The following is a 24383-nucleotide window of genomic DNA, read 5'->3' as shown; positions in this document are numbered from 1 at the left end:
TGGAGTAAGGGGAGTAGCTTACAATTGGTTCGCCTCTTACTTTAAGAACAGAAAGCAGAAGGTTATTCTCCACAATATCGAGAGTGGTAGTGATGTTCAGTCCCAATGGGGCACTGTTAAGTGGGGAGTTCCCCAAGGGTCGGTGCTTGGGCCACTGCTGTTTCTTGTTTATATAAATGATATGCCTTCTAGTATTACAGGTGTTCAAAAATATTTCTGTTTGCTGATGACACCAGCTAGATAGTGAAGGATCAGGTGCGTAATATTGAAACAGTATCAAATAATGTAGTTCATGAAATAAGTTAGTGGCTTGTGGAAAATAATTTGATGCTTAATCACAGTAAGACTCAGTTTTTACAGTTTCTAACTCACAATTCAACAAGAACCGATATTTTGATCAGACAGAATGGGCATATTATAAGCGAGACAGAACAGTTCAAGTTCCTAGGCATTCGGATAGATAGTAAGCTGTTGTGGAAAGCCCATGTCCAGGATCTTGTTCAGAAACTAAATGCTGCTTTATTTACCATTAGAACAGTATCTGAAATAAGTGACACTTCAACACGAAAAGTAGTCTACTTCGCATATTTTCATACGCTTATGTCGTATGGTATTATTTTTTGGGGTAATTCTTCTTATTCAAAAAGGGTATTTTTGGCTCAAAAAGGGTATTTTTGGCTCAAAAAGGGTATTTTTGGCTCAAAAAGGGTATTTTTGGCTCAAAAACTGGCTGTTTGAGCTATATGTGGTGTAAGTTCAAGAACCTCTTGTCGACCCCTATTCAATAGTCTGGGAATTCTGACATTGCCCTCACAGTATATATTTTCTTTAATGTCGTTTGTTGTTAGCAATATTAGCCTATTCCCAAGAGTTAGCAGCTTTCACTCAGTTAATACTAGGCAGAAATCCAGTCTGCATGTGGAATGCACTTCCTTGACTCTTGTGCAGAAAGGAGTGCAGTATTCTGCTGCATCCATTTTCAATAAGCTACCACAAGAACTCAAAAATCTTAGCAGTAGCCCAAACTCTTTTAAGTCTAAACTGAAGAGTTTCCTCATGGCTCACTCCTCCTATTCTGTCGAGGAGCTCCTGGAAGAGCTAAAAAATTAAGCAAATTCCAGTGTTACATTGTTGATTTTCTTTATTTAAACTTACGACTTGTCACCTGAATATGTATTTTTATATTTCATTTTATCTGTTTCTAATATCGTGTTATAATTTCATGTATTGACTCGTTCCATGACCATGGAGACTTCTCCTTAATTTGGTCCCACGGAACAATAAATAAAGAAATAAATAAATAGTCGTGTCCAGTATGCATACAGTTTACATCTCTTGAAAGTTGGCAAGTATAATTCAACCAGTTAACACCTAGATTTAGCCATTCACTCTGGCAGTGAATGTTTATTCGAGTGAATTATTATGCTGATAGTCATAAGCTCATGAACTGTGACAATCAAATATTTCTGCGAACTTTGCGCAGTTTGAACTCTGAACATGCAATTAGTGTTATGTGAAAGTAATATGACAAGGGACACTAGTAATGAACTTCTTCCAGAGCTAGCACTTAATGATTGTATTACTGTCTGACATAAGTTATTAGAATTGTTTGCTTTGTTGATTAAATGATAAACAGTTAACTGATAATTGTATGAGGGACATTACGAAGAAATGGTCATAGCTCAGTGGTGATTAAAATCATAACAAGTATGTCCCCTAAGTAACTTAGAACCCATGGTGTTGTGTTTGTTGTTTCTTATTGTTTTTCAGTGTAGTTAATAAACTGTGTGAACAATTTTTAGCAAGAAATTGCGAGATTTAAGGTACTGCCAAGGAAGAATCTACACTCATGTAAATACCCTTACACACTTTGTCGTGTAGAACCTATCAAAGGACAATATTAATGGATGTAGAACAGGCCAAGGTGTACATTAATAGGAAATAAGGATGTGTCAATGGTCTATTATAGAATGGATTCACAATTAACCATCACTAATTTTGATACTAAATTTAGCAGGAAGATTGCAACTTTGAAAGGGAAATAAATTAGTTGCTGCTTTCACAGTCATTTTAAGTAGTAACTGTTCCTCCAAGTTCTTCCTATGCCATATTTATCCAAGTACTAGTACATTTATAATTGCCAAAGGATAGGCATTTTATACATACTGTACGAATAGGGGCTAGGTCATAAACCTGTGCAATGAGAGATTTTTTGATCTGTGCTGCGACTCTTACATATTTCTCATCTACGAGCTACAAGAACACACAGCTACACAGATTATAACAACAGAATGTTTGCTCCATGTGAAAAACAAAATCAATTCCCACAAGGAACGTAGGGGGGGGGGGGGGGGGGGCTGACATGAGTATCTGAATGAGCCATTACAGTTTTTATGATATTCAGGTAGAGTAAGACCTAAGAATAACAATACTATCTTCATCCACTCCTTGCCAGACATTTCCATAATGAAGATATATGCATACAGCCACTTTTATGGGAATTCCCTTTGTCTGCCACCAATGTCAGCTGCAGCAGAATGGTGTCACACCAGTAATGGATTCAGTGTACTATCATGTGGTATTTAAAAATTACTTTCTCTTTTTCATAGGTGGAGTTTAGCAGTAAATCCATGTCTGTGAGTTGCTGGTTAACATTCGGCAACAGAGTTTCTTATTTTTGTTTACACTACCAAAAGATGAAGTTGTATGCTATACAAGGAAGATGAGTGGTTTACTATCTCTACTACACTAATGTCTTTAGATATTCCACACTAAATGAACTGTGGAAGGGAATCAGCTCTAAATTTTTTAAAGGACCGATTCCGATATTTTCTCGAAGTGAATTAGGGAAATCACAGAAACACTAAACCTAGATGAATGATTTAGAAATCAACACCCAGCTCTCTTCAAGGCAAAATCAGTCTCTTACGCTGTGAACCACCTCATCCAATAGAAGTGATGTAGAGAATGAACTTTTACCACATGTAGTTTGAAATGCATATAGTGAGACAAGTCCCCTACAATGTCACTACAAATATCATCACAATATTGTTCTTCAGCTTCTCTGAGAAAAATTCATGTCAAAATATGAGGCACATTGAATAAGTACGGCAATAATTTTTTTTATGAAAACAGGTTGCCTTTATCAGGAGTACAGTACACCACACCATTCTTCACACTTTTGGCTACGAAGTCCTGTTTACCGACAATCTCCATTCAGTGTGATGACCTCATGCCTCCTTTGGGAGGACCTGTATGCTCACATGGTACTACTCTATTGGCCAGCGTCTTGCTGCATCAATAATCTCTCCACCATCCATGTACTACTTCCCATGGAGCACGTCCTTCACTGAGCCAAACTGATGGGAGTCAGAAGGTGGGAGATCTGGGCTGTATGGTGAATGAGAAAGTGCAGTAAAATGAAGCTTTGTGACCTCCCCTCAGGTGTGCAGACTTGTATAAGGCCTTGCATTGTCATGGAGAAGGAGAAGTTCGTTCACTTTTTCATGACGATAAACATGATGGAAGTCGTTTCTTCAACTTCCTGAGGGTAGCACATTATACTTCAGAGTTGAACATTGCTCCGAGGCAGGAAATCAAACATAATAACCCTTTCAGAGTCCTGGAAGACCATGCCACTACTTTACCATCAGAGGGTGTGGCTTTGAACTTTTTCTTAGGAGGAAATGGATTGCTGTTTTGATTCTAGTTTGAAGTGATGAACCCATATTTCATCACCTGTGCCAATGTTTGACAAAAAAGTTTCATGATCAGCCTTGTAACACACAAGCTATTCTGCATGTACGGTCCTTTGTGTTGCTGTTCATGGTCCTTTGGTAGGTGACAAGGAACCCAGCAAGCAAACACCTTTGAGTATGCCAAGTGGTGGATGAGTGTGTCAGCACCACCAACAGACACATCCATTTCAGCAATGTCTCTGTTTGTGATCCATCAGTCACCTCAAATTAGACTGTCTGCACGCATCAACACTGCACGAGTCACTACTGAGTGCAGCCAGCCAGCTTGCGGGAAATGGGAGAGATTTGCGTGACCTTGTCGCAGTGATGACAGACGTCTCGCCCAATGACTCAACATGCTTTTGTTCACTGCCACGACTCTGCAGACATTCTGCAAGCACTTATGAATATCCACAACGCTCTGTTTTTCTGCCAAAAAGAAATTAAATGACAGCTCTCTGCTTGGAATGCACCTCCATTACAGATGTCATCGTGAAGGCTACATGTAGTGCCACCACCTGTTGGAACTTCATAAAGCTGTAGAGGCTGAAACAGGAATATTCCAAGAGGCTGAGAAAAAAGAATGTGTTACGTTACTTATTGAACGACCTTTTTAAATCCTCGGTGAGTGGCTGGATGTCAGTGTCCAACAGGTACACTATCATGGCGACTATGTTGCCACGTCAGGTGCACTGATGAACTGTTTCTGTGGAGCTGCTGTGACACTTTTATGTCCCCCACCCCTCAAGATCTGCTTCTATAACCTTGGTTCACACCCTGGGCTGGGGGCACATCCAGAATCTTGTCCCTCACCTGCCCCTCCCTCGCCAAGTTCCTCCATCTGCACCGCACAACCAGGAATCCATGCTGGCAATATTTCTGCTATTGCTCCTCGTACCCTCAAAGACAGTTCATAGTTGAACATGCCTCAAACGCCAATTTTGAAATTGGTCTTATCCTCTTGATGATTTTCAATGAAGCCTTATGATTTCTGGTATGAAAATAAGGTTCCATCCATTCAGGAAGGGAGCCAGTAATACTATAATATTTTACTTTTACAAACAGAATTTTATTTTCCAGGCAATCAAAGGTAAGATCCTATTATACATCAAGAAAATGGTTTTTGCTGCTCAGCTCTGCCACAGATTTTTTGTCAGGTCATATAGGACTGACTTTATAAAGAAAATTGACACTAATTACAGATGTGATTTTCTTATTTCTGTATTTATAAACAGATGTCACTACTCTGTATTCCTCTATCACAGAAGATGCCACGTATCACTAATGTATTACAAAGGTAGCTTGAGAGTAATCCTCTTTAATTAGCATGTAACATGGCAGACTGGGATACAGCATCTCAATATCACTGATACCAGGACTAATGACTCTTTTGATCCTATAGTCACAAATTTTTCTTGCACATTCTGAGTGACTGTCAATCTGTCTATTTATATTTTCACTTGGTTATGAACTTTATCTTTACTTTGGAATTGTGTAGACATAATTTTCTTCCACAAATTCATTTTTTTATAATGTAGATTTACTTTCCTTAGAACATTCAAGAGATGTCCTGTTGTCAATAATTCCTGGGGTCAGAAATAATTCTTTATTCGCATCAGAGGTTTTACATACAACGGAATCCTCAGCACACAAAATCATCACAAATATGTTAGTGATAAACTCTGTAGATTAATTAGTAAGTACTCATAATTAGAAAATTAGAACAGTCACTGTTTGAAGGACACTATTTGATTTAATTTCAGATGAAAACTTGGCACAACTTCAATTGTTTTAATGACAAACAATTTATTTCAATTCAGAACATTATACGATGTGAGAGACCTGTTATGAAATGCAAAATTGTTTGAGTAATGAAGTTTAGTAAATATATTGTTATTGTGCTATGTAGCTTAATATGGCATAAACCATACCGATTTGTCTTTGTGTGAAGTTTTCTGAACCAAGTTCTGCAGAGAGGTATGCAGGCAGTACAGAGCGATTCCGTCTTTGTAGAGAATGATAATTAGACGTTTTTTGGAATAATGAAGGTAAGTGCTTTGTTCTAATGGTTTACTATGTCAAGATCAGTGCAGTTGTATGGAATTTGTTAATACAGTGAAAATGAATCTGGAGTTGTGTGTATGCCATTTCAGTAATTACAGTGTTATCCGCATATTCCTACACATATAATGAATCCATTAGAAAAATGCGATGCAACAAAGCAAAATCACTGTTTCCCCTATAACAATGGGCAGAATCTAAGCAAAGCAGTGTTTTACTGCAAAGAGCTCTAACTTTTGTAATATACTTTGAAGATCAGTTAGTGTCAAAAACATTTTTTTAATCTTTCATGAATTTAAAATTTTAGTGGGATGTTGTAAGTGCAAGATCATATTGCTCTGCTATAAGCATTATCATAGCCAGAAGAATTACAACTTCTTAGTGGCGAAATTATTTTTATAATTTATTTTGTGACTTTTTTTTCAACTAAAATATGTCAGAGTGGTAAATTTAATGCCTATTTAATTTACTGTTCATACCAAGTGTAATATTTGCTGTTACTGTGTCATTAATGACTAAATTTTGTGGAAAATGATTTTAATGTGTAATTATTTTGCCCAAAATTATTATCTGGGAACCTAATTTCATTTTTGTCACTATTTTTATTTGTTTGTACTTCTTATCACAGAAAACAATTTTTCTTTGGGATGCAAAGAAATTTCGTCTTTGTTCTTGTTGCAAGCTTATTTTACCTATATTTTGCAAAGGTATGATACAAAGAAATGAAACAAGATCTGACCAGGCAAACAAGTAGTTAGACGCAATAAATATCTCATACCTGCGTTGTTGAGGATCCCTGCGACCAACATGCAATACCACCTCTCCAGACTTGATGTTTTTGAACACGTTAATAGCTTCTGCATGTGTCAAGCCCTGCAGTGGGTTTCCATTTACAGCAAGAATTTCATCTCCTGAAAATCAAAAAATGAAAATGATAAGTATCTCATCACACTACTGAAGAATGCCTTAAGTTCAGATGAGCTACGGTGAAATATAACACACTGGTGTTCCTTTTTAAAGACAATATTTTTAATCACAATGTCTAAACAATAAAGTTTCCATTTCTGTCATAGTACAGAATCGTGCATAAGTTGCCTCATTCCATTTTCTAGGATGTATTCAGTTAAGTAACAACACTATTTTTAAAATAATTATGGTACGTTCTTCATCATATTAAATATGTGAAAAAGTAATATTACAAGGCAAGTTGCAGGTAATTATGAACAGAAAGGAAACATTTATATTCATAAATAAATGATCTTTGGAAAAGGTGTCATTCATTTCCACATCTTTATCATTTTTCTCTGCAAGGAGCAAATTATTGCAGATTCTGCAATTTGCTAAGCAGTAATGTGTGAAATTGAGCACACACAAATGAGACGAAATGTGCAATTTCTCTTGCTTTTAATGAGGGCAGGTAGTTGGAGCACTGGTACTTCAAGGAAATTGCTCGAAACTGCCAGCATATCAAATGTATTCACAGAAATAGTCTCCGATTTGAAAACAGTGAAAACAATCAGAAGAAAATAACACTGAACATAGGCCAGATTTTGATTAATCAGGACTTCTGTGCATTGTGATTATCTTTCATACTACTGGAGCAACACAATCTGGTGTTCTGTCATAATGTGTTTATAATTCTGTGTGAGCTGTATGTGACTCATGTTCTAATAGGGAATCCATTCCCCTCAAAATCAGCTAATATACGGCTGCAACTGACCTCAAATTCCTCCATGTAGATATCTTTCACTTCGGCACATCTAGTGCCTCTATCAACTTAACAACCAAAATGTCATTAGTACCTTGAATTGGCCCTGTGTCTAGCGCATCTTTGATGGACCCTGGCCGGTTTCTAATTTTGCTAGGATAGACTAGTTATTATACTCAGACTGATGACACAGGAGTGAGATTCCCATCTTCACTATTCACATTACACCTCTTCATGGAAACGTCTGGCAAAGTGGCACTTCATTTTGTACGGATAAAACCAAAATGTTCTGTGTTGATGATGCATTCATTATTTGGCCTTTTTGGAAACCCAACTCTCAGATTCCACCAGTATCTCAATATGCAGCAATGAAACATAGTATTTCCCCAAGAAGTAGAAAAGAAGAGAGTGCTGCTAATTCCTTAACACAGAAGTGTACAGGTCACTAGAAGATACACTTGAGTGCATGGTCCACATCAATCTGTCAGTCAGTCAGTCAAGCGGAAGTTGTGTGGATACAATATAGGACAATCGGTAAAAACAACCATCCAATGTTCTCGTAACACATATGTAGTCATTGACCAAGTGGAGAAGATACTCCATCTGGTAGGCATTAAACCAGTCTATCAGAACAACAACAAAAGAAGAGGTTTGTTGGGTCCACCAATTATGCTGCTGACACAGTGCACACATTGGGAGTTGCATGTGTGGATTAATTGCCACTGGACAGACATGGTCTATGTTCAGAACATTGCTAAAAGAACACAAGTGTCACATACAGTGCTAACAACATGATGAATAAATGTGATGAACAGAAACATTGTGAATGAATTCATGTTCTAGGTAGACAGTCATTTGCCTTCAAAAGGAAGAGAGAAGAAGCACTTAAAATACTCAAGTGACCTGCCAATGTAAACCTCAGTGATGATTGTCAGATTCTATCATTTTGTCTACTGCCAGCAGAAAACAACATATGGTTGGACTGCATTCACAATGCTACTCCAACATGCACAGCCATAAGCCCTTTTGCAAAAGGCACATAATGCACTGACGCATCATAACTACCACCAGACACCACACGAGCAGCATTATGCATTATATGATGATTCCTGTTTATGCTCATTTTAATGGATTACAGGGGTTAGAGTGAAGAACGTACAGACAGAGAGAGAGAGAGAGCGAGGGGGGGGGGGGGGAGAGAGAGAGAGAGAGAGAGAGAGAGAGAGAGAGAGAGAGAGAGAGAGAGAGAGAGAGAGAGGGGGCGAGGGGGCGAGGGGGGGGGGGAGACAGAGAGAGAGAGAGAGAGAGAGAGAGAGAGCGCGAGGGGGGGGGGGGGGGGAGAGAGAGAGAGAGAGAGAGAGAGAGAGAGAGAGAGAGCTTCGTTTGACAGTCTTTTTGGTGTTCCTATCTGCAGGTAAGCATCTTACCTATATGGTGAGTAGAAACTATGCCAACTATCCTTTTCATTATACTGTCATTATTCCATCCTATATTTTCCAGTTTTTGAAGAAATTTTCACTATCAAATAAAACATTATGGCTCTGAGCACTATGACACTTAACTTCTGAGGTCATCAGTCACCTAGAACTTAGAACTACTTAAACCTAACTAACCTAAGGACATCACACACATCCATGCCCGAGGCAGGATTAGAACCTGCGACCGTAGTGGTCACGTGGTTCCAGACTGTAACGCCTAGAACCGCTCGGCCACAGTGGCCGGCTAACAAAACATTAGATCACAATGTTTCATTTACTATCACCTGCATTTGTCCTGTTCCCTGTTATTTTCATTAGTTTTCTTGGAAACTTGTAAGAGCAGGACATATGTGCCTATGAGTTTTTGTTCAGAATCACAATATTATCACCCCTCAAAACATATATCTTTCCTCCTGACTCATCCTGTATAAGAATTAAGTTGGACTGTCCAGCAGTATTACATACCCTGACGAATGCTCACTTATAGTAGTGGTCAAAACATTGCTCTGGCGTTTTACAGGGCAACACAATCTAGAAACCAGGGAAATTTCCAATAATTTTATATATCTGTGATAAGACACAGAAAGAAACTTGCTATTTAGGAGTTTGATGGCAGCTGATAACGGTGTACTGATCAATTTTAATGCTTCAGTGGAACACTGTATATGGAACAAGATGAATTATAAGCAGCAGTAGACAAACTATGAAGCAGTTTTATCTAAGTGATGTTTTATTATTCATTTCTCAATCTTAGGCCAAGAAGTAATAAATGGTCATTCTAACCTTCTCTTAGAGTGCCCTCTTCTGCAGCTTGTCCAGTCAAGAACACAGTCTTCACAAATATTCCCATGCTACCTTTCGGAGAATCCTGTCCACCAACCACACTGAATCCCAGAGATTTCTTCCCAGGACCTTTCTGAAATGTGACAGTGAAGAGTTGCATGGAAAGTGATTTTGGTCTTCGTGGCAATGTACCACCACCACCACTGCTGTTGCCACCACTAACAGCAGAACCCCCTATAGTCCTCCTACTGTCAGTAGAACCTTGTGGAGCTCCTGCGGTAGGTCTTCTTGGGCGTGGATTAGCATCGAAATGCTGTGAGAACTTTTTCATTCCAGTTAACTGCTGTGCTGAGGAGAGAGGAACTCTTGATTCTGATTTGGGCACCTCAGCTGTGGGTGGTTCTGCAGGACTAGATACACATTCAGATCCAGGAGAAACTTTACGTGCTACAACTATATCTACATCTTTTGGCGTATTCTTTAATGTGGCACGAGCTTCTACCAGTGTGAGACCACGGAGCCTACGACCATTGACTTTTACAAGTTCATCACCAATTTGAAATCTTCCATCCCTGAAAGCAGAAATATAGGTTATTCATATTGCTTAATGTTTCAACTACATTGTCTAGTATTACTAGTCATGAAAGTTAATTAAGTGGAATAAATAATTTAAAATATTCCTACTTAAGGACATCAACATTATATTTTCTACATAAAAATCATAGCTGTAGGAAAAAATGATTTATGTGTAAATTTTAATGTAAAGCAAAATTTTCACAATGTTTAATGAAATTTTACATTGGCAAGCAGGAGCATGTGATCCACTGAAATACTCACTTTCATTCTCAAATATCTTTACTATGTTTGGCAGATTTACTGCAGTTAAATGGTTTCACATTCTAATATGTCATTACCACAACTAAAACATACATAAGATGAAAATATAAAATTACTATTAAATATAAATACTTACAAAATATTGACCAGTGCTGCCGGCCGTACCGAACTTGTTGCCATTTAACTTTACCTTTCTCATTCTATGGTCCTTTTCTGGTAAGATTCTGTACCTTTAACTGTAATGTTTTTACTTATACCTGGTTTCTGTGTTCTTTTTTATTTTATGTTTTTCTTAGTTACTGTAATTAAATACTATGTTCATTTCATTCTATCAGATTATTTATCCCCATTCTGATACATTAAATTATTGTTGTTTATATTTTTGTAACGTGGAAAATAATGTTTATCTTATAAATTTTTAAACATAAATAATTTTTTACATTTGATTTCTCACACATTTAAATGTAGCCTGCTCATGTACCTTTTATGAACATATATATCCCAGTTTTAGGGTGTGACGCATGAGAAGGCGTAAATCATAGTAAGATACTGGGTATTAGATTGCACTTATTAATATTTTAGTACAGTTCATATTTAATAGTAATTTTGCATTATTTCTAAATGTTTTGTTTTGATGATGACACAGAGATGAAACCATATTTGTCTGATACATTGAAGACATTTGTACATACAAGGATGTATTTTCACAAAGAATTACAATTATTTTGAGAGTTTTATTCCATATTCTAATTCTGCAGTGAGGGTAATTGCTTGTAAGGCTAATCAGCAGTATTCTATAATGTACCTGTCAATGGGTCCTCCTGGTTCAATATGGGAAATTATGTAACATGTTGACCTCGCACTAGGATCTTTCTTCTCAATGTAAACTCCTAGCTCACCAGAATCATCCTTGGCGAATCGAATACACTTAAATTCTCTTTCTTGTGTGTGTTGGGAATTCTGCATTGGTTGTTGCTGTTTTTGTGGTTTGCATCGGTCACAGAGGAGTGACTGTTGTTCAGTGTCATTTACATTACCACCAACAACACTTCCAGTCTTACGGCCACCGAGTGTCTTCACGTCACCTCGGCGAATTCCCATATTAATCCGAGCATTTCTCTGTCGAGAGAATGACAACTTCTCATCTGTCCCATTTTCAACTATATTAACATTATCACAATGTTCCTCTTCTTCTTCAAAAACATCATCTGGAATAGCAGCATCATCATCACAGTTCATAGACTTTGTAGTTTTAGTCTCATCATCTTGTTCGGCTAAAGACGATGCATTTGATCGCTGATGTTGCAATGGCTGCCTAGGTTGTACACTACCAAATATTGCTTGTATATGATTTCCATTAATCATTGAAGGAAAATCTGATGCAGCAGACTTTATGGAACCTCGAGGAGAATCTGAACCAGCTCGCGTTGAATCACTTTCATAACCACTCTCATCAGATTTTACAGCAAGTAAATTACTCAGGAATGCACACAGTTCATCAACTGACAGCTGTTGCCCATTTGCTGTTGTGATTGACAGATTGTTACCGTTTACTGCAGTAGGCAACACACCTGAAATATAAAATATTCTGAATAAGTAAATTGACTATACACAATAAAATGAATGTTATGTATAAAAAAATTAACTTTAACTATTGAATTTTCTAGAATTCAGTGTCATCTACTAACCAGAAAGCACACCCATATGTTAGTTTTTAGGGGCAGTTGGGGTCAAGACCTGGAAGTATGGAGTATTTTTAATATTCCAGAAGATGAATGGTGACTTAGCCACAAAAAGCACCAGTTATGACCCTGTTAAAACCTGCATAACACTGACTTTTAAATCATTTCTTGAAAGAAAAACACCTGACTACATTATATTTTTTCCTTTTCTGGGAGAGCTGGGAGGAGGGGGAGGGCTGTCTCCCCCTTGCCTCCAGATATGGGCACCCTTGCTAACCACTGAGAGAGCACATATAAATAATGCCTACAGTAACAAATGAACCATGTCAAATACTTGCTGTGGCTGGTGGGTAACAATCTGATTCAATGCATCTATGAAATTTAATTAATTAATCACAAACTTTTATTGACTCCTGCTTTCCCTCAAGAGAACTACATTTGCACAAATAAATTTTAATACATATCACAGATGATATTTCATCTAATATATTTCTTTTACACGAAGAAAAGGAGAAGTCTCATTGCATGCTGTAGTGTAAAGTTAAATTAATGAACAAATATCACAATTCTATGCAGAAATGCTGCAGATAGTTACCTAGCATCAAAAGTGTAAGTAATAACAATGTATTTTATTCTTATTTCATAATATTGCAATTTCTGCTGATCACAATGGCGTTACAGATGCTAGAATATGGAACAAGCTACTATTTTAGGATACTAATGGATTTTTCATAAAATTTACTATTGTGTATACAATACAGTAGATTCATGACAGTACTCATATCGATTGATTTTAAACCATAATACACAAAAATAAATAAGGTCGACAGTAGCAGCTCAAAATTTAGTGTTATCTTCAACGCGAGATGCTTTTAATAGCTTTCACAATGAAACTTTGTCTCAAAACCTAGCAGGAAATCCCAATAGATCCTGGTCATATGTAAAGTACACCCGTGTCAAGATGCAATCAATACCTCCACTGAGCAAATATTATAATGCTGTTACTGAGGACAGTGTCATTAAAGCAGAGTCATTAAACTTCATTTTCCAAAATTCATCCACCAAAGAAGACAAAGTAAATTTCTAAAATTTGATCAAGAACTGCTGCTAACTTAGAAGTCTTCAGTGTAGCATCGCAGCTTAAATCACTTAATAAAGGCAAGACCTCTGGACCAGATTCTATACAAGTTAGGTTCCTTTCAGAATATTCTGATACAATAGCTCCTTACTTAGCAATCGCATAGAACTGCTAGCTCAACGAAAGATCTGTATGTGTAAAATTGAGTTGGACATGTCACAGCAACACTCAAGAAAGGAAATATGAGAGATCCAATGAATTAAAGACCCTTATCACTGACTTCTACTTTCAACAAGAATTTGGAACACACAAGTTGTTCAAATATTATGAACTGCCTTGAAGAAAACAATTTATTGACACATGGACAAGACAGTTTCAGAAAATATTGTTCTTTTGAAATACAACTAGCTCTTTATTCTCACTAAGTAATGAGTTCTATCAACAGGGAATATCAAGCTGATCCTATATTTTTAGATTTCCAGAAGACATTCAAAACTGTTCTTCACAACAGACTTCTAATGAAATTCCATGCCCACAGACTATGGTCTCAGTTGTGTGACTGGAGTGATGATTTCCTTTCAAAAAGGTCACAGTTCATGGTAACTGATGGAATGTCATCAAGTAAGACACAAGTAATATCTAGCATTCCTGAAGGAAGTGATATAGGTCCTCTGCTATCCTGATATACATGAATGATTTATGAGACAATCTAAACAGCCTTCTTAGATTGATTGCAGGTGCTGCTGCTGCTGCTGCTGCTGCTGCTGCTGCCATGTACCATCTTTTACAGTCATCAGATGATCAAAATCAATTCCAAAATGATTTAGACAAGATAACTGTATGGTGCAAAAAGTGGAAACTGACTCTAAAAGATGAAAAGTGTGAATTAATCCTCATGAATACTAATAGGAATCCACTAAATTTTGGCTACACAACATATCACATAAATCTAAAGACTGCCAATTCAACTAAAACTTAGGGCAATAGTCATCAAACTACTGCCCATGATTCTTAGCTGTATTTTATAATAATATGCATATAGCAACTAACAGCCAAATCCATGAACATTAACTAATGTGAAGAGCTGCTTGAGAGAGTAGTTTTCCTGCTCAGTAATGAACAAAAATATTTACTGAGACCAGTAACATTTTAAAATGTGATTAGTACTCACTTTTAATGGAAGCTGGTGAATTTGGCTATGAACCAAGTATAGTTGGTCAATTACCTCTAGGACAGAGGGCGAAGTAGGCAGCAACTGTGAGGTTAGAGGGTGCAACAGGGGCATGCTTTATTGTGGGTCTTTCAGTATTCACAACTGGTGGGCATGTGTGACTAGTATCAAGAAGCTACTATGTATAAATTTTGACATTGTAGAAACATGGATTCATGATTGTGCATTATACAGTTGCTCATCTTCAAAAGTGGCACACATTTCTGGCAAGCAGTGAGAAATTAAGTTAAGGTATCATAATAAAGTGCAGTGAGAAGAAGGAAAGCTACATTCAGTTACATCGAATTACATTAATACTTGTTCCATAGATCATGAATGTGATGTTTTGTAATGATGTGGAATGTGCCAGTTTAACATAAGTTTTCTGTACACCATATAATTACTTTTCTTTTTACAGCTATTACTTCCTATCAAAAAATTCACGTGTTATGTAGAAGGAGTTGTCATTCAGAAATTCTTTTGATTTGTTTTTAAATGATGATTGGTCAGACTTCTAATGCTATTTGGCAAATGACAAAAGATTTTTGTCACGGAATAACTCACCCTTTTCTGTGCCAAAGTCATATTTAACCCAGAATAGTGAAGATCATCCTTTCTTCTAGTGGTTGTAGCTATTCACTTCACTATTATTTTTGAATTGGTATGGGTTATTAATAACAAATTTTGTAAGTAAATATGCAGAGTTCCTTAAATAATGTCTGAAAGGTGATATTGGGTGGGCTCCAACCATTATTCTGATTATTCTTTTATGCAATGAATACTTTCTCTCTTCATGATAATCACCCCAAAATATGATGCCATATGAAAGCAGTGAATGAAGATAGGCACAGTAGGTTAATTTACTGATATGTTTATCACCAAAATTTGTAATAACACTAATAGCATAAGTAATTGAATATAACTGTTTCAGCACATCATCAATGTGTTTCTTCCAATTCAATTTCTCACCTACACACGCATGCCCAGAAATTTTGAATATTCTGCCTTCGCAACAGACTTCTGTTCAAAGTCTATGTTTATCAATGGTGTTGTGCAATTTACTGGACAGAATTGTATATACTCTGTTTTATCAAAATTTAATTAGAGTCCATTTGCAGAGAACCACTTAATAAATTTCTGAAAGAAATTATTTACGATATCCTCAGCTGATTCTTGTTTGTTGTGTTTGAGTTCTATCATAAGCAATAAGAACTAGCTTTGGATCTTCACGAATACAGTGGTAAGCCATTAATATATATTAAGAGCAATAAGGGACCCATGACTGAACCATGTGAGACTCCATTCTTGATACCTCTCCAGTTAGAGGACTCTGCTGATTTTTTGCAGACTGACTGTACTGTTAATTTCAACCCTCTGCATACAAAACATTTAGTAACCAGTTGTGCCCCTGTCTCATGTTGTATAATGCATTTAAATATAAATGTAGTTACTGTTAGTAATCCATTATTCATCTGTTCACATGGACAACACAGCAATACTTCATAATACAATTACAGCATCACAACTTTGGGATCGCTGAGGTGGCAGTGCTACAAAGCGGTGAACACTTGACATGAAGTGTTCTAAATGTTGTGAACTTTTAATAATCAGTACTTTGGGGCTTGCGGTCAACTTCTTCCGCCCTTAGTATAGCTAGTCTATTGGGAACCCTTAACACACCTCATTTACGTAGGTTACCAACTAATAGTAAGAACAGTACTTATGCAGCTTGAGGTACTGCCCTGTGACGTCAGTATTGGCTCCTGAGATTTAGTGGCAGAACAATTAGAGAATGCAACGGGCCTACTAAAGAGACTGCTTACACTACGCTTGTACATCCTCTCTGGGAGTGTTATTATGTAGTATGAGATCTGCATCAGATAGGATTGATGAAGGACAACGAAAAATTTCAATGAGAGGCTGCTCTGTTTGTATTACTGTGAAATAGGGGAAAGTGTGCTATGAATATGATACTTGAGTTGTGTTGGCAATCATTAAAACAAAACCATTTTTCATTGGAGCAGTATCTTCTCATGAAATTCTAATAACCAATTTTCTCTTCAGGATGAGAAAATATGTAGAGAGAAATGCCATCATAATAAAATAAGAGAAATCAGAGCTTGCATCGAAAGATTGTGTTTGTTTTCCCCATGCACTGTTTGAGACTGGAACAGTAGAGAAATAGTTTAAAGTGGTTCCATGAGCCCTTTACCAGGCATTTAATTGTGAACTGAAGAGTAATCATGTAGATGAAGATGCAGAACAAGAATCAGAATTGATATTTACCAATACACTATAAGACACTGTTATCAGCAGTATCTTAATGCTTTAAAATCAACATGATAATTTTTTAAGTTGCACTAATGATATAGATAATATATACAACAAAACTACACACAAGCATGATTATTTACGCTACAAAATTTACTTACTGAGTAGAATTAATTTTGTAACAGCTACTTCGTCAATTTGCTCCTGAATTCAGGATCCAAGTATGAGACTTTTGGTGTCTGTAGGTATATCAGTGAAAACTTTCATTCCAGATTAGTACGTACTGTTTCAACACTCTATTGTGGCCATCATCTGCTTTACAATAATGTGAAAAGTTTTCAGTCTGGCTTGCAAAGAGTGTTAACAATAGTATTTTTTGTTAATGAATACTAACAAGTAACAACAATTGCCAACTTTATTTTTGGATTCGATTTTTATAATGCTTTCTAAAGCAGTTTTGTTGTTTGCTTTGTATAAACAATTGTACAAGAATTTTGTCCCATCAAGGAACTGCTCATTTTGGATAGTTTATCCCAATCAAAATTAATCTGAAGCCTGTAAAACTTTCCAAGCATTGTGCTGCTTCATTTTTAATAGTCATGAAATGATTATCTGAATTCAATTGTTACCCAGCTTCGCTTGAAGATGATTCATGTGACTGCAACTACAAAAGACCAACAATGTGTTGTTGGACTATGAGTGATTCAAAGTGTATGAAACAGGTAATGCCATATTCGTATCAGAAGTAAAAGTATGGTGTATTTTGCAAGGGGAATAACTATGAGCAATTCGTGCATAAAGTGGGTACTGCATCTGTTGAGTGCTGAGAGAAAATGAATGCAGAACAGATTTCTCAACAATATCAGAATAATTTTGAAACTGATCTAATGGAGTTTGTGCACTGATTCGTTGTTGAGGGTTTTACATGGCATTCATCACTTCATGTTTGAAATGTGTCCAATCTACTGGACTAATATGCAAAGAACACAAGTTCTTATGACACAAACTCTCATTTAAAATATCTATTTGAAATCTCTCAATTAAATATTCAAAAATATGTATCAGTTTGAAAATGGTGGTGGTCCACTGTGTAGAGCATTTTTTTTTATTTACCAGTATTGCAATGGTTAGTGAAACTAAAGTATAACATGAGTGGGTCACATTGTTTATCAACAGAGTTCTTTGAATATTTAGAGAGAACTTAATAATAAATTGGCAAAGCAAGAGCAAGTTAAAAATCATTAGCAGTTTTAGAGGGAAATTGTTTCAACATTTGAAACAGCAATCCATAACATATGACTAATTCTTTTGAAATGCAGATATAAATGTAAGAGCTGTTTTAGTTACCATTTGCTACTGGTTGTGTAGGAGGATTTGTGAGAGAGACAGTACGACCAGCACGAAATCCTGATGGCTTATTCCTTTGCCTCCTTGGCTCTGGATCATCACATCCAGCAGCCAGCAGATCATCACAGCTATTCCCCCTTCGTCGTACACGAGGAGAGCTAACTGTTGTCTCCTCTGTTAGCACAGCCAACTTACGACCAGCATTTGAAGCTGGTGCTGCAGGCTGCAACACAATATTTATTGGTGCGACAGGTTAATAAATCATTAAAGAGTGACTGAATTTATTGTAACTGCAGTCAGGTTGGTGTTGAGTTAACAAATGTATAGTTAATGGTGTACACTGTTTTCAGATGATGCTAATCCTAAATGATATTCATTGCAGCAAGCCACAAGTAAGTACTGGGAAAATTATAGATGACATTTATATTTATAGAATCTCTGCCGAAATCCACTGTAGATCATTAACACAGACCAACTTTCCTGTTGCAGAACTTCCCTTTAAAATATTGTAATTCATAATGAAAGATGATTGTGGGAGAAAGTTACACTTCCAAACAGAAAACTCGTGTAGCTCAAATGTGTTATATTCATGTACATGCTTTTGTCATTTCTTAACATCGATAGCGTGCCTGGGAAATTCCCACCCCTCTTAATTTTGAACAGTAGGGGAAACAGTTGTTTTATAGAACACACTGCTTGGATGCCAACAAAACTATTTGAAATTCAAACGATTTAGACTGATGTTTGTGGATGAACTGATAACAGGGACCAGCGAGTCGCAGTGTGCTGTGCTTTTTTGGTATAATTTGCAGATTCTTTGTTTGACCCAAGAGCTATTTTCTGATGTATGTGTGTTATATCACAGTTTACATAGGAGGACTGTGATTTTCTAGTCTCAGAGAAATGACCGTTATGTGCAACAGTTGAAACAGAACCCACTTCATGTCATGATAGGAGCTGGAATGCTTTTACAATTTACATTCAGGTGTTATTTTTTGAAGTGTATGTGTATAGAAATTGTAATCTGAATATGATACAAATCATGCTAATAACTCAATTTCAATGCAAGGACTTATGGACATGTGGTTACAGGAGAATGGAGCTTCAGTAGACTTTGCTTCTCATATACGTGAGTTCCTTTATGAACAATTTTGAGGTACTTAGATTAGGCATGTTTCATCAACATATCCAGCCCTGATTAAAGTAACTTTTAGAGTGATTTTTCAGTGAGATGGGTGATAGGCATCAGCCAAGTGCAAACTAATTCTGGATTCCCCATGATTGCTATGTTGTCTCTTCTGAAGACAGAGCATTGCGAACTGAGTCAGTTTACATGGAACATGGGGAATGATGGGTGAGTGAGAGGGTTAGCCATGTCACTCCCCATCACTGATATCTGTCACTCAGAAACTAATTTTATTTGAGCTATACTATAGTGAGTAAGATTATGTATTTAATTTGTAGCAGGCAGTTTTAATGATCATAACTTCATACCTGTGAAGGTGGAACAGGGCAGCCACCATTTGCCATTGCCTTGTGTTGCTGCAAGGTGGCTAGCAGGTCCTCACAACTCAATGTGCGGCCAGAGCCACCAGCAGCTGCCAAATAGTCCAACACCTGTTGCTCATCCAGCAAAAGAGCATTCAGCTGGTAAAGATCTGCCAGTCCACGCCTACATTCCTCCTTAACCTGTATAATAAACAAACTTTATTATAACTTTAGAGTTTTGGGAGTTGACTACAATAAAAGCAAATCAATTGCAAAAGGAAGACCACAGTGCGTGTTTCATGGAAAGGAAAACTTACGAAAAAGAACTTGCTGTACATGGAATTACTGAAGCCAGTAGCATTGTTAAGTAAAGATGCCACCAATCAAGTAGTTGCTTTTAATATCAGAATACCTTAGTAGGCATGTTTCTTTGAAATTTTCCTTTTATTTAATTTAGGCCACCACAGGTCAGTTACGTACAGTTCAATACTCCATTTTTCACTATCAGGTTTAGCAACAACTACAACAATGCACCCACAATAATAACAGCAAAACAAAATGTATACATTATAATAAAAATGCTAATATATTAGATTAGATTAGATTAATACTAGTTCCATGGATCATGAATACGATATTTCATAATGATGTGGAACGAGTGAAATTTTCCAATACATGACATAATTAAGTTAATTTAACAACATACTAAAGTTAATATAACAACTTTTTCATTTTTTTGTGTTTTTTTATTTTTTTAATTTTTTTTTTTATTTATATCTAAAAATTCCTCTATGGAGTAGAAGGAGTTGTCATTCAGAAATTCTTTTAATTTCTTCTTAAATACTTGTTGGTTATCTGTCAGACTTTTGATACTATTTGGTAAGTGACCAAAGACTTTAGTGCCAGTATAATTCACCCCTTTCTGTGCCAAAGTTAGATTTAATCTTGAATAGTGAAGATCATCCTTTCTCCTAGTATTGTAGTTATGCAAACTGCTATTACTTTTGAATTGGGTTTGGTTGTTAATAACATATTTCATAAGAGAGTATATATGCTGAGAAGCTACTGTGAATATCCCTAGTTCCTTAAATAAATGTCTGCAGGATGATCTTGGGTGGACTCCAGCTATTATTCTGATTACATGCTTTTGTGCAATAAATACTTTATTTCTCAGTGATGAATTACCCCAAAATATGATGCCATATGAAAGCAACGAGTGAAAATAGGTGTAGTAAGCTAATTTACTACGATGTTTATCACCAAAATTTGCAATGACCCTTATTGCATAAGTAGCTGAACTCAAACGTTTCAGCAGATCATCAATAGGTTTCTTCCAATTTAATCTCTCATCAATGGACACACCTAAAAATTTGGAATATTCTACCTTAGCTATATGCTTCTGATTAAGGTCTATATTTATTAATGGCGTCATACCATTCACTGTACGGAACTGTATGTACTGTGTCTTATCAAAATTCAGTGAGAGTCCGCTTACAAGGAACCACTTAGTAATTTTCTGAAAGACAGTATTGACAATTTCATCAGTTAATTCTTGTTTGTCAGGTGTGATTACTATACTTGTATCATCAGCAAAGAGAACTAACTTTGCCTCTTCATGAATATAGAATGGCAAGTCATTAATATATATTAAGAACAACAAAGGACCCAAGACTGACCCTTGTGGAACCCCATTCTTGATACTTCCCCAGTTTGAGGAATGTGCTGATCTTTGCATATTATGAGAACTACTTATTTCAACTTTCTGCACTCTTCCAGTTAGGTACGAATTAAACCATTTGTGCACTGTCCCACTCATGCCACAATACTTGAGCTTGTCTAGCAGAATTTCATGATTTACACAATCAAAAGCCTTTGAGAGATCACAAAAAATCCCAATGGGTGGTGTTCGGTTATTCAGATCATTCAAAATTTGACTGGTGAAAGCATATATGGCATTTTCTGTTGAAAAACCTTTCTGGAAACCAAACTGACATTTTGTTAGTACTTCATTTTTACAGATATGTGAAGCTACTCTTGAATACATTACTTTCTCAAAAATTTTGGATAAAGCTGTTAGAAGGGAGATTTGACGGTAATTGATGACATCAGATCTATCCCCCTTTTTATGCAAAGGTATAACAATAGCACATTTCAGTCTATCAGGGAAAATGCCCTGTTCCAGAGAGCTATTACACAGGTGGCTGAGAATCTTACTTATCTGTTGAGAACAAGCTTTTAGTATTTTGCTGGAAATGCCATCAATTCCATGTGAGTGTTTGCTTTTAAGCAAGTTTATTATTTTCCTAATTTCAGAGGGAGAAGTGGGTGAGATTTCAGTTGTATCAAATTGCATAGGTATGGCCTCTTCCATTAACAGCCTAGCATCTTCTAATGAACACCTGGGGATCCTACTATATCCACAACATTTAGAAAATGATGATTAAAAATATTTTCAACTTCTGACTTTTTGTTCGTAAAGTTTTCATTCAATTTGATGGTAATAATGTCTTCCTGTGCTCTTGGTTGACCTGTTTCTCTTTTAATAATATTCCAAATTGTTTTAATTTTATTATCAGAGTTGCTGATTTCAGACATGATACATATACTTCTGGATTTTTTAATAACTTTTCTTAATATAACACAGTAGTTTTTATAATGTTTGATAGTTTCTGGGTCACTAGTCTTTCTTGCTGTCAGATACATTTCCCTTTTCCGGTTACAAGATATTTTTATACCCTTAGTAAGCCATGGTTTGTTACAAGGTTTCTTACAAGTATATTTAACTATTTTCTTGGGGAATCAGTTTTCAAATGCATTAACAAAAATGTCATGAAATAAATTATATTTTAAATTGGCATCAGGTTCACGGTACACCTCATCCCAGTCTAACTGCTGTAGGCTTTCCTTGAAATTTGCAATTGTTAAATTGTTGACTGAACGTACTACTATGGAGCACTGTTTAGTATTGCTGAATGGAGCTATGTCATATATTGTAACTAGCTGTGCACCATGATCAGAAAGACCATTCTCAACAGGTTGAGCATTTATCTGGTTAAACTTGGTCTATAAAGAAGTTATCTATCAGTGAGCTGCTATCCTTTACCATCCGAGTAGGAAAATCAATAACGGGTGTCAAATTGAAAGAACCGAGTAATACTTCAAGGTCATTTTTCCTATTACCCTCTTTCAGAGAATCTGCATTGAAGTCCCCACAAATAATAATTTGTGTCCCCCTGTCTGATAGATAGCACAACAAGGAGTCCAAATTTTTCAGAAATAGATGAAAATTTCCTGATGGGGACCTATATACAGTTACAATTATAAATGTGCCTTTATTTAATTTAAGCTCACAGGCACATGCTTCTATATGTTTCTCTACGCAAAACTTTTTTGTTCTATATTTTTTGCACAATGATAACTTTTGACATATATGGCAACTCCTCCTTTCTCCATATTTTCTCTCATTACATGTTTAGAGGGCTTATATCCACTTACATTTACCTTATCCATATCAGTAACAATGTGATGCTCAGACAGGCATAGTATATCTATTTCATCCTCAACTTCTAAATCTTCTAAACAAACCAGAAGCTCATCTACTTTATTCTTTAAACTCCCAATATTTTGATGAAATATACTTACTTTATTTTTAATTATACTTTTATGAGAACCTTTCCTTATTCTAACATTTGCAGTAGGGCCTACTCTCCTGTCTGAGTTTCTCATTGTGCTTAGGCCTAGTTGCTATACCAGTGGTCACATGGTGTTCAGAGAGGCAGATTATGTCAACTGGGTTGGGTGACTTTAATTCATCAATGGAATTACCTAGGACTGAGATACAACTTGGTGGAGATAAAATTTCTGGTGATTGGTGAAAATTTATAATTGACAGCTGTGATTGGTGATCCTATGTGCTAGAATTGTGCTGTTTAATTTCTTTCCTAAACTGAAGATTTGTTTCAATCCTGACCTCTCGTAGAACTTGACATCTTTCTGTCTTACCTATCCTAAAAAATGTGCTGCTCCAACACCTGTAACCACTGGTATTTTACGATTCATGGCAGTGCCTCCCCCCCCCCCCCCCCCTAAATTTCCTGCTATTACCCCAGCCAGTTTCCCCTTCCCTTTCCTGTTGACATGTAGGCTGTGCCTGGTATAGTCCCACCTACTGAGAGAATCAACAGGAACCACACCAATATGAGCCCCCGCATCCGACCCAAGCAGCCATTCCAACTCCAAATTAACTCTCCCAATGGAAGAGTTCAAATGAGGCTGGTCATGGCGTCTCAGGACAGAATCAAATTCAACATTGGTGTGTCTCGATGCCGACGCAATTTTTACCAGGTCACACTCTATACTGTACCCAGGATCTCTGTCAATGCTGTTCCCTGGCCCTCCCACAATAACCACGGTGTCTTCCCCTGTAAATCCTTTACAGAGTGAACCTAAATCCTCTGTCACCTGATCCAGACTAGCACTTGGTTTAGAAAATATTTGTGACCTGGTATTCTGGTCCTAATTCCTCCTGCAGAAGTTGGCCTACACCTCTGGCATGAGAACTGCCTAACAACAAAACTTTCTTCCTTTTCGATGGCTTTCCTACATTCTTTCTCAATTTCCTATTGAAAGTTTGTTGTGTCCTGTCTACACCTACCTCTGCTTGAGGCTCATCAGTTTCTAACTGAAGCAACAGGTCAAACTTA

At 36.7% G+C, this 24383-nt stretch overlaps 1 protein-coding gene across 1 annotated transcript in view; it reads right to left on the bottom strand.

Moving 5' to 3' along the window:
• The window catches only part of LOC124615473, a 222239-nt gene that overhangs the window by 4421 nt on the left and 193435 nt on the right, over positions 1–24383 (bottom strand). Inside the window, exons 5-9 of the mRNA XM_047143393.1 lie at positions 19687–19881; positions 18193–18415; positions 11410–12175; positions 9768–10339; positions 6577–6709 (exon numbers count right to left, since the gene is read on the bottom strand). Coding sequence (XP_046999349.1) covers positions 6577–6709; positions 9768–10339; positions 11410–12175; positions 18193–18415; positions 19687–19881 — 1889 coding nt within the window. The remainder of the gene's footprint in view (positions 1–6576; positions 6710–9767; positions 10340–11409; positions 12176–18192; positions 18416–19686; positions 19882–24383) is intronic.

This window comes from Schistocerca americana, chromosome 5 (genome assembly GCF_021461395.2).
Source record: "Schistocerca americana isolate TAMUIC-IGC-003095 chromosome 5, iqSchAmer2.1, whole genome shotgun sequence".
NCBI classification, from domain to species: Eukaryota; Metazoa; Arthropoda; class Insecta; order Orthoptera; family Acrididae; genus Schistocerca; species Schistocerca americana.
Note: the sequence above shows the minus strand (reverse complement) of the source record. Positions and strands in the feature narration are given on the sequence as shown.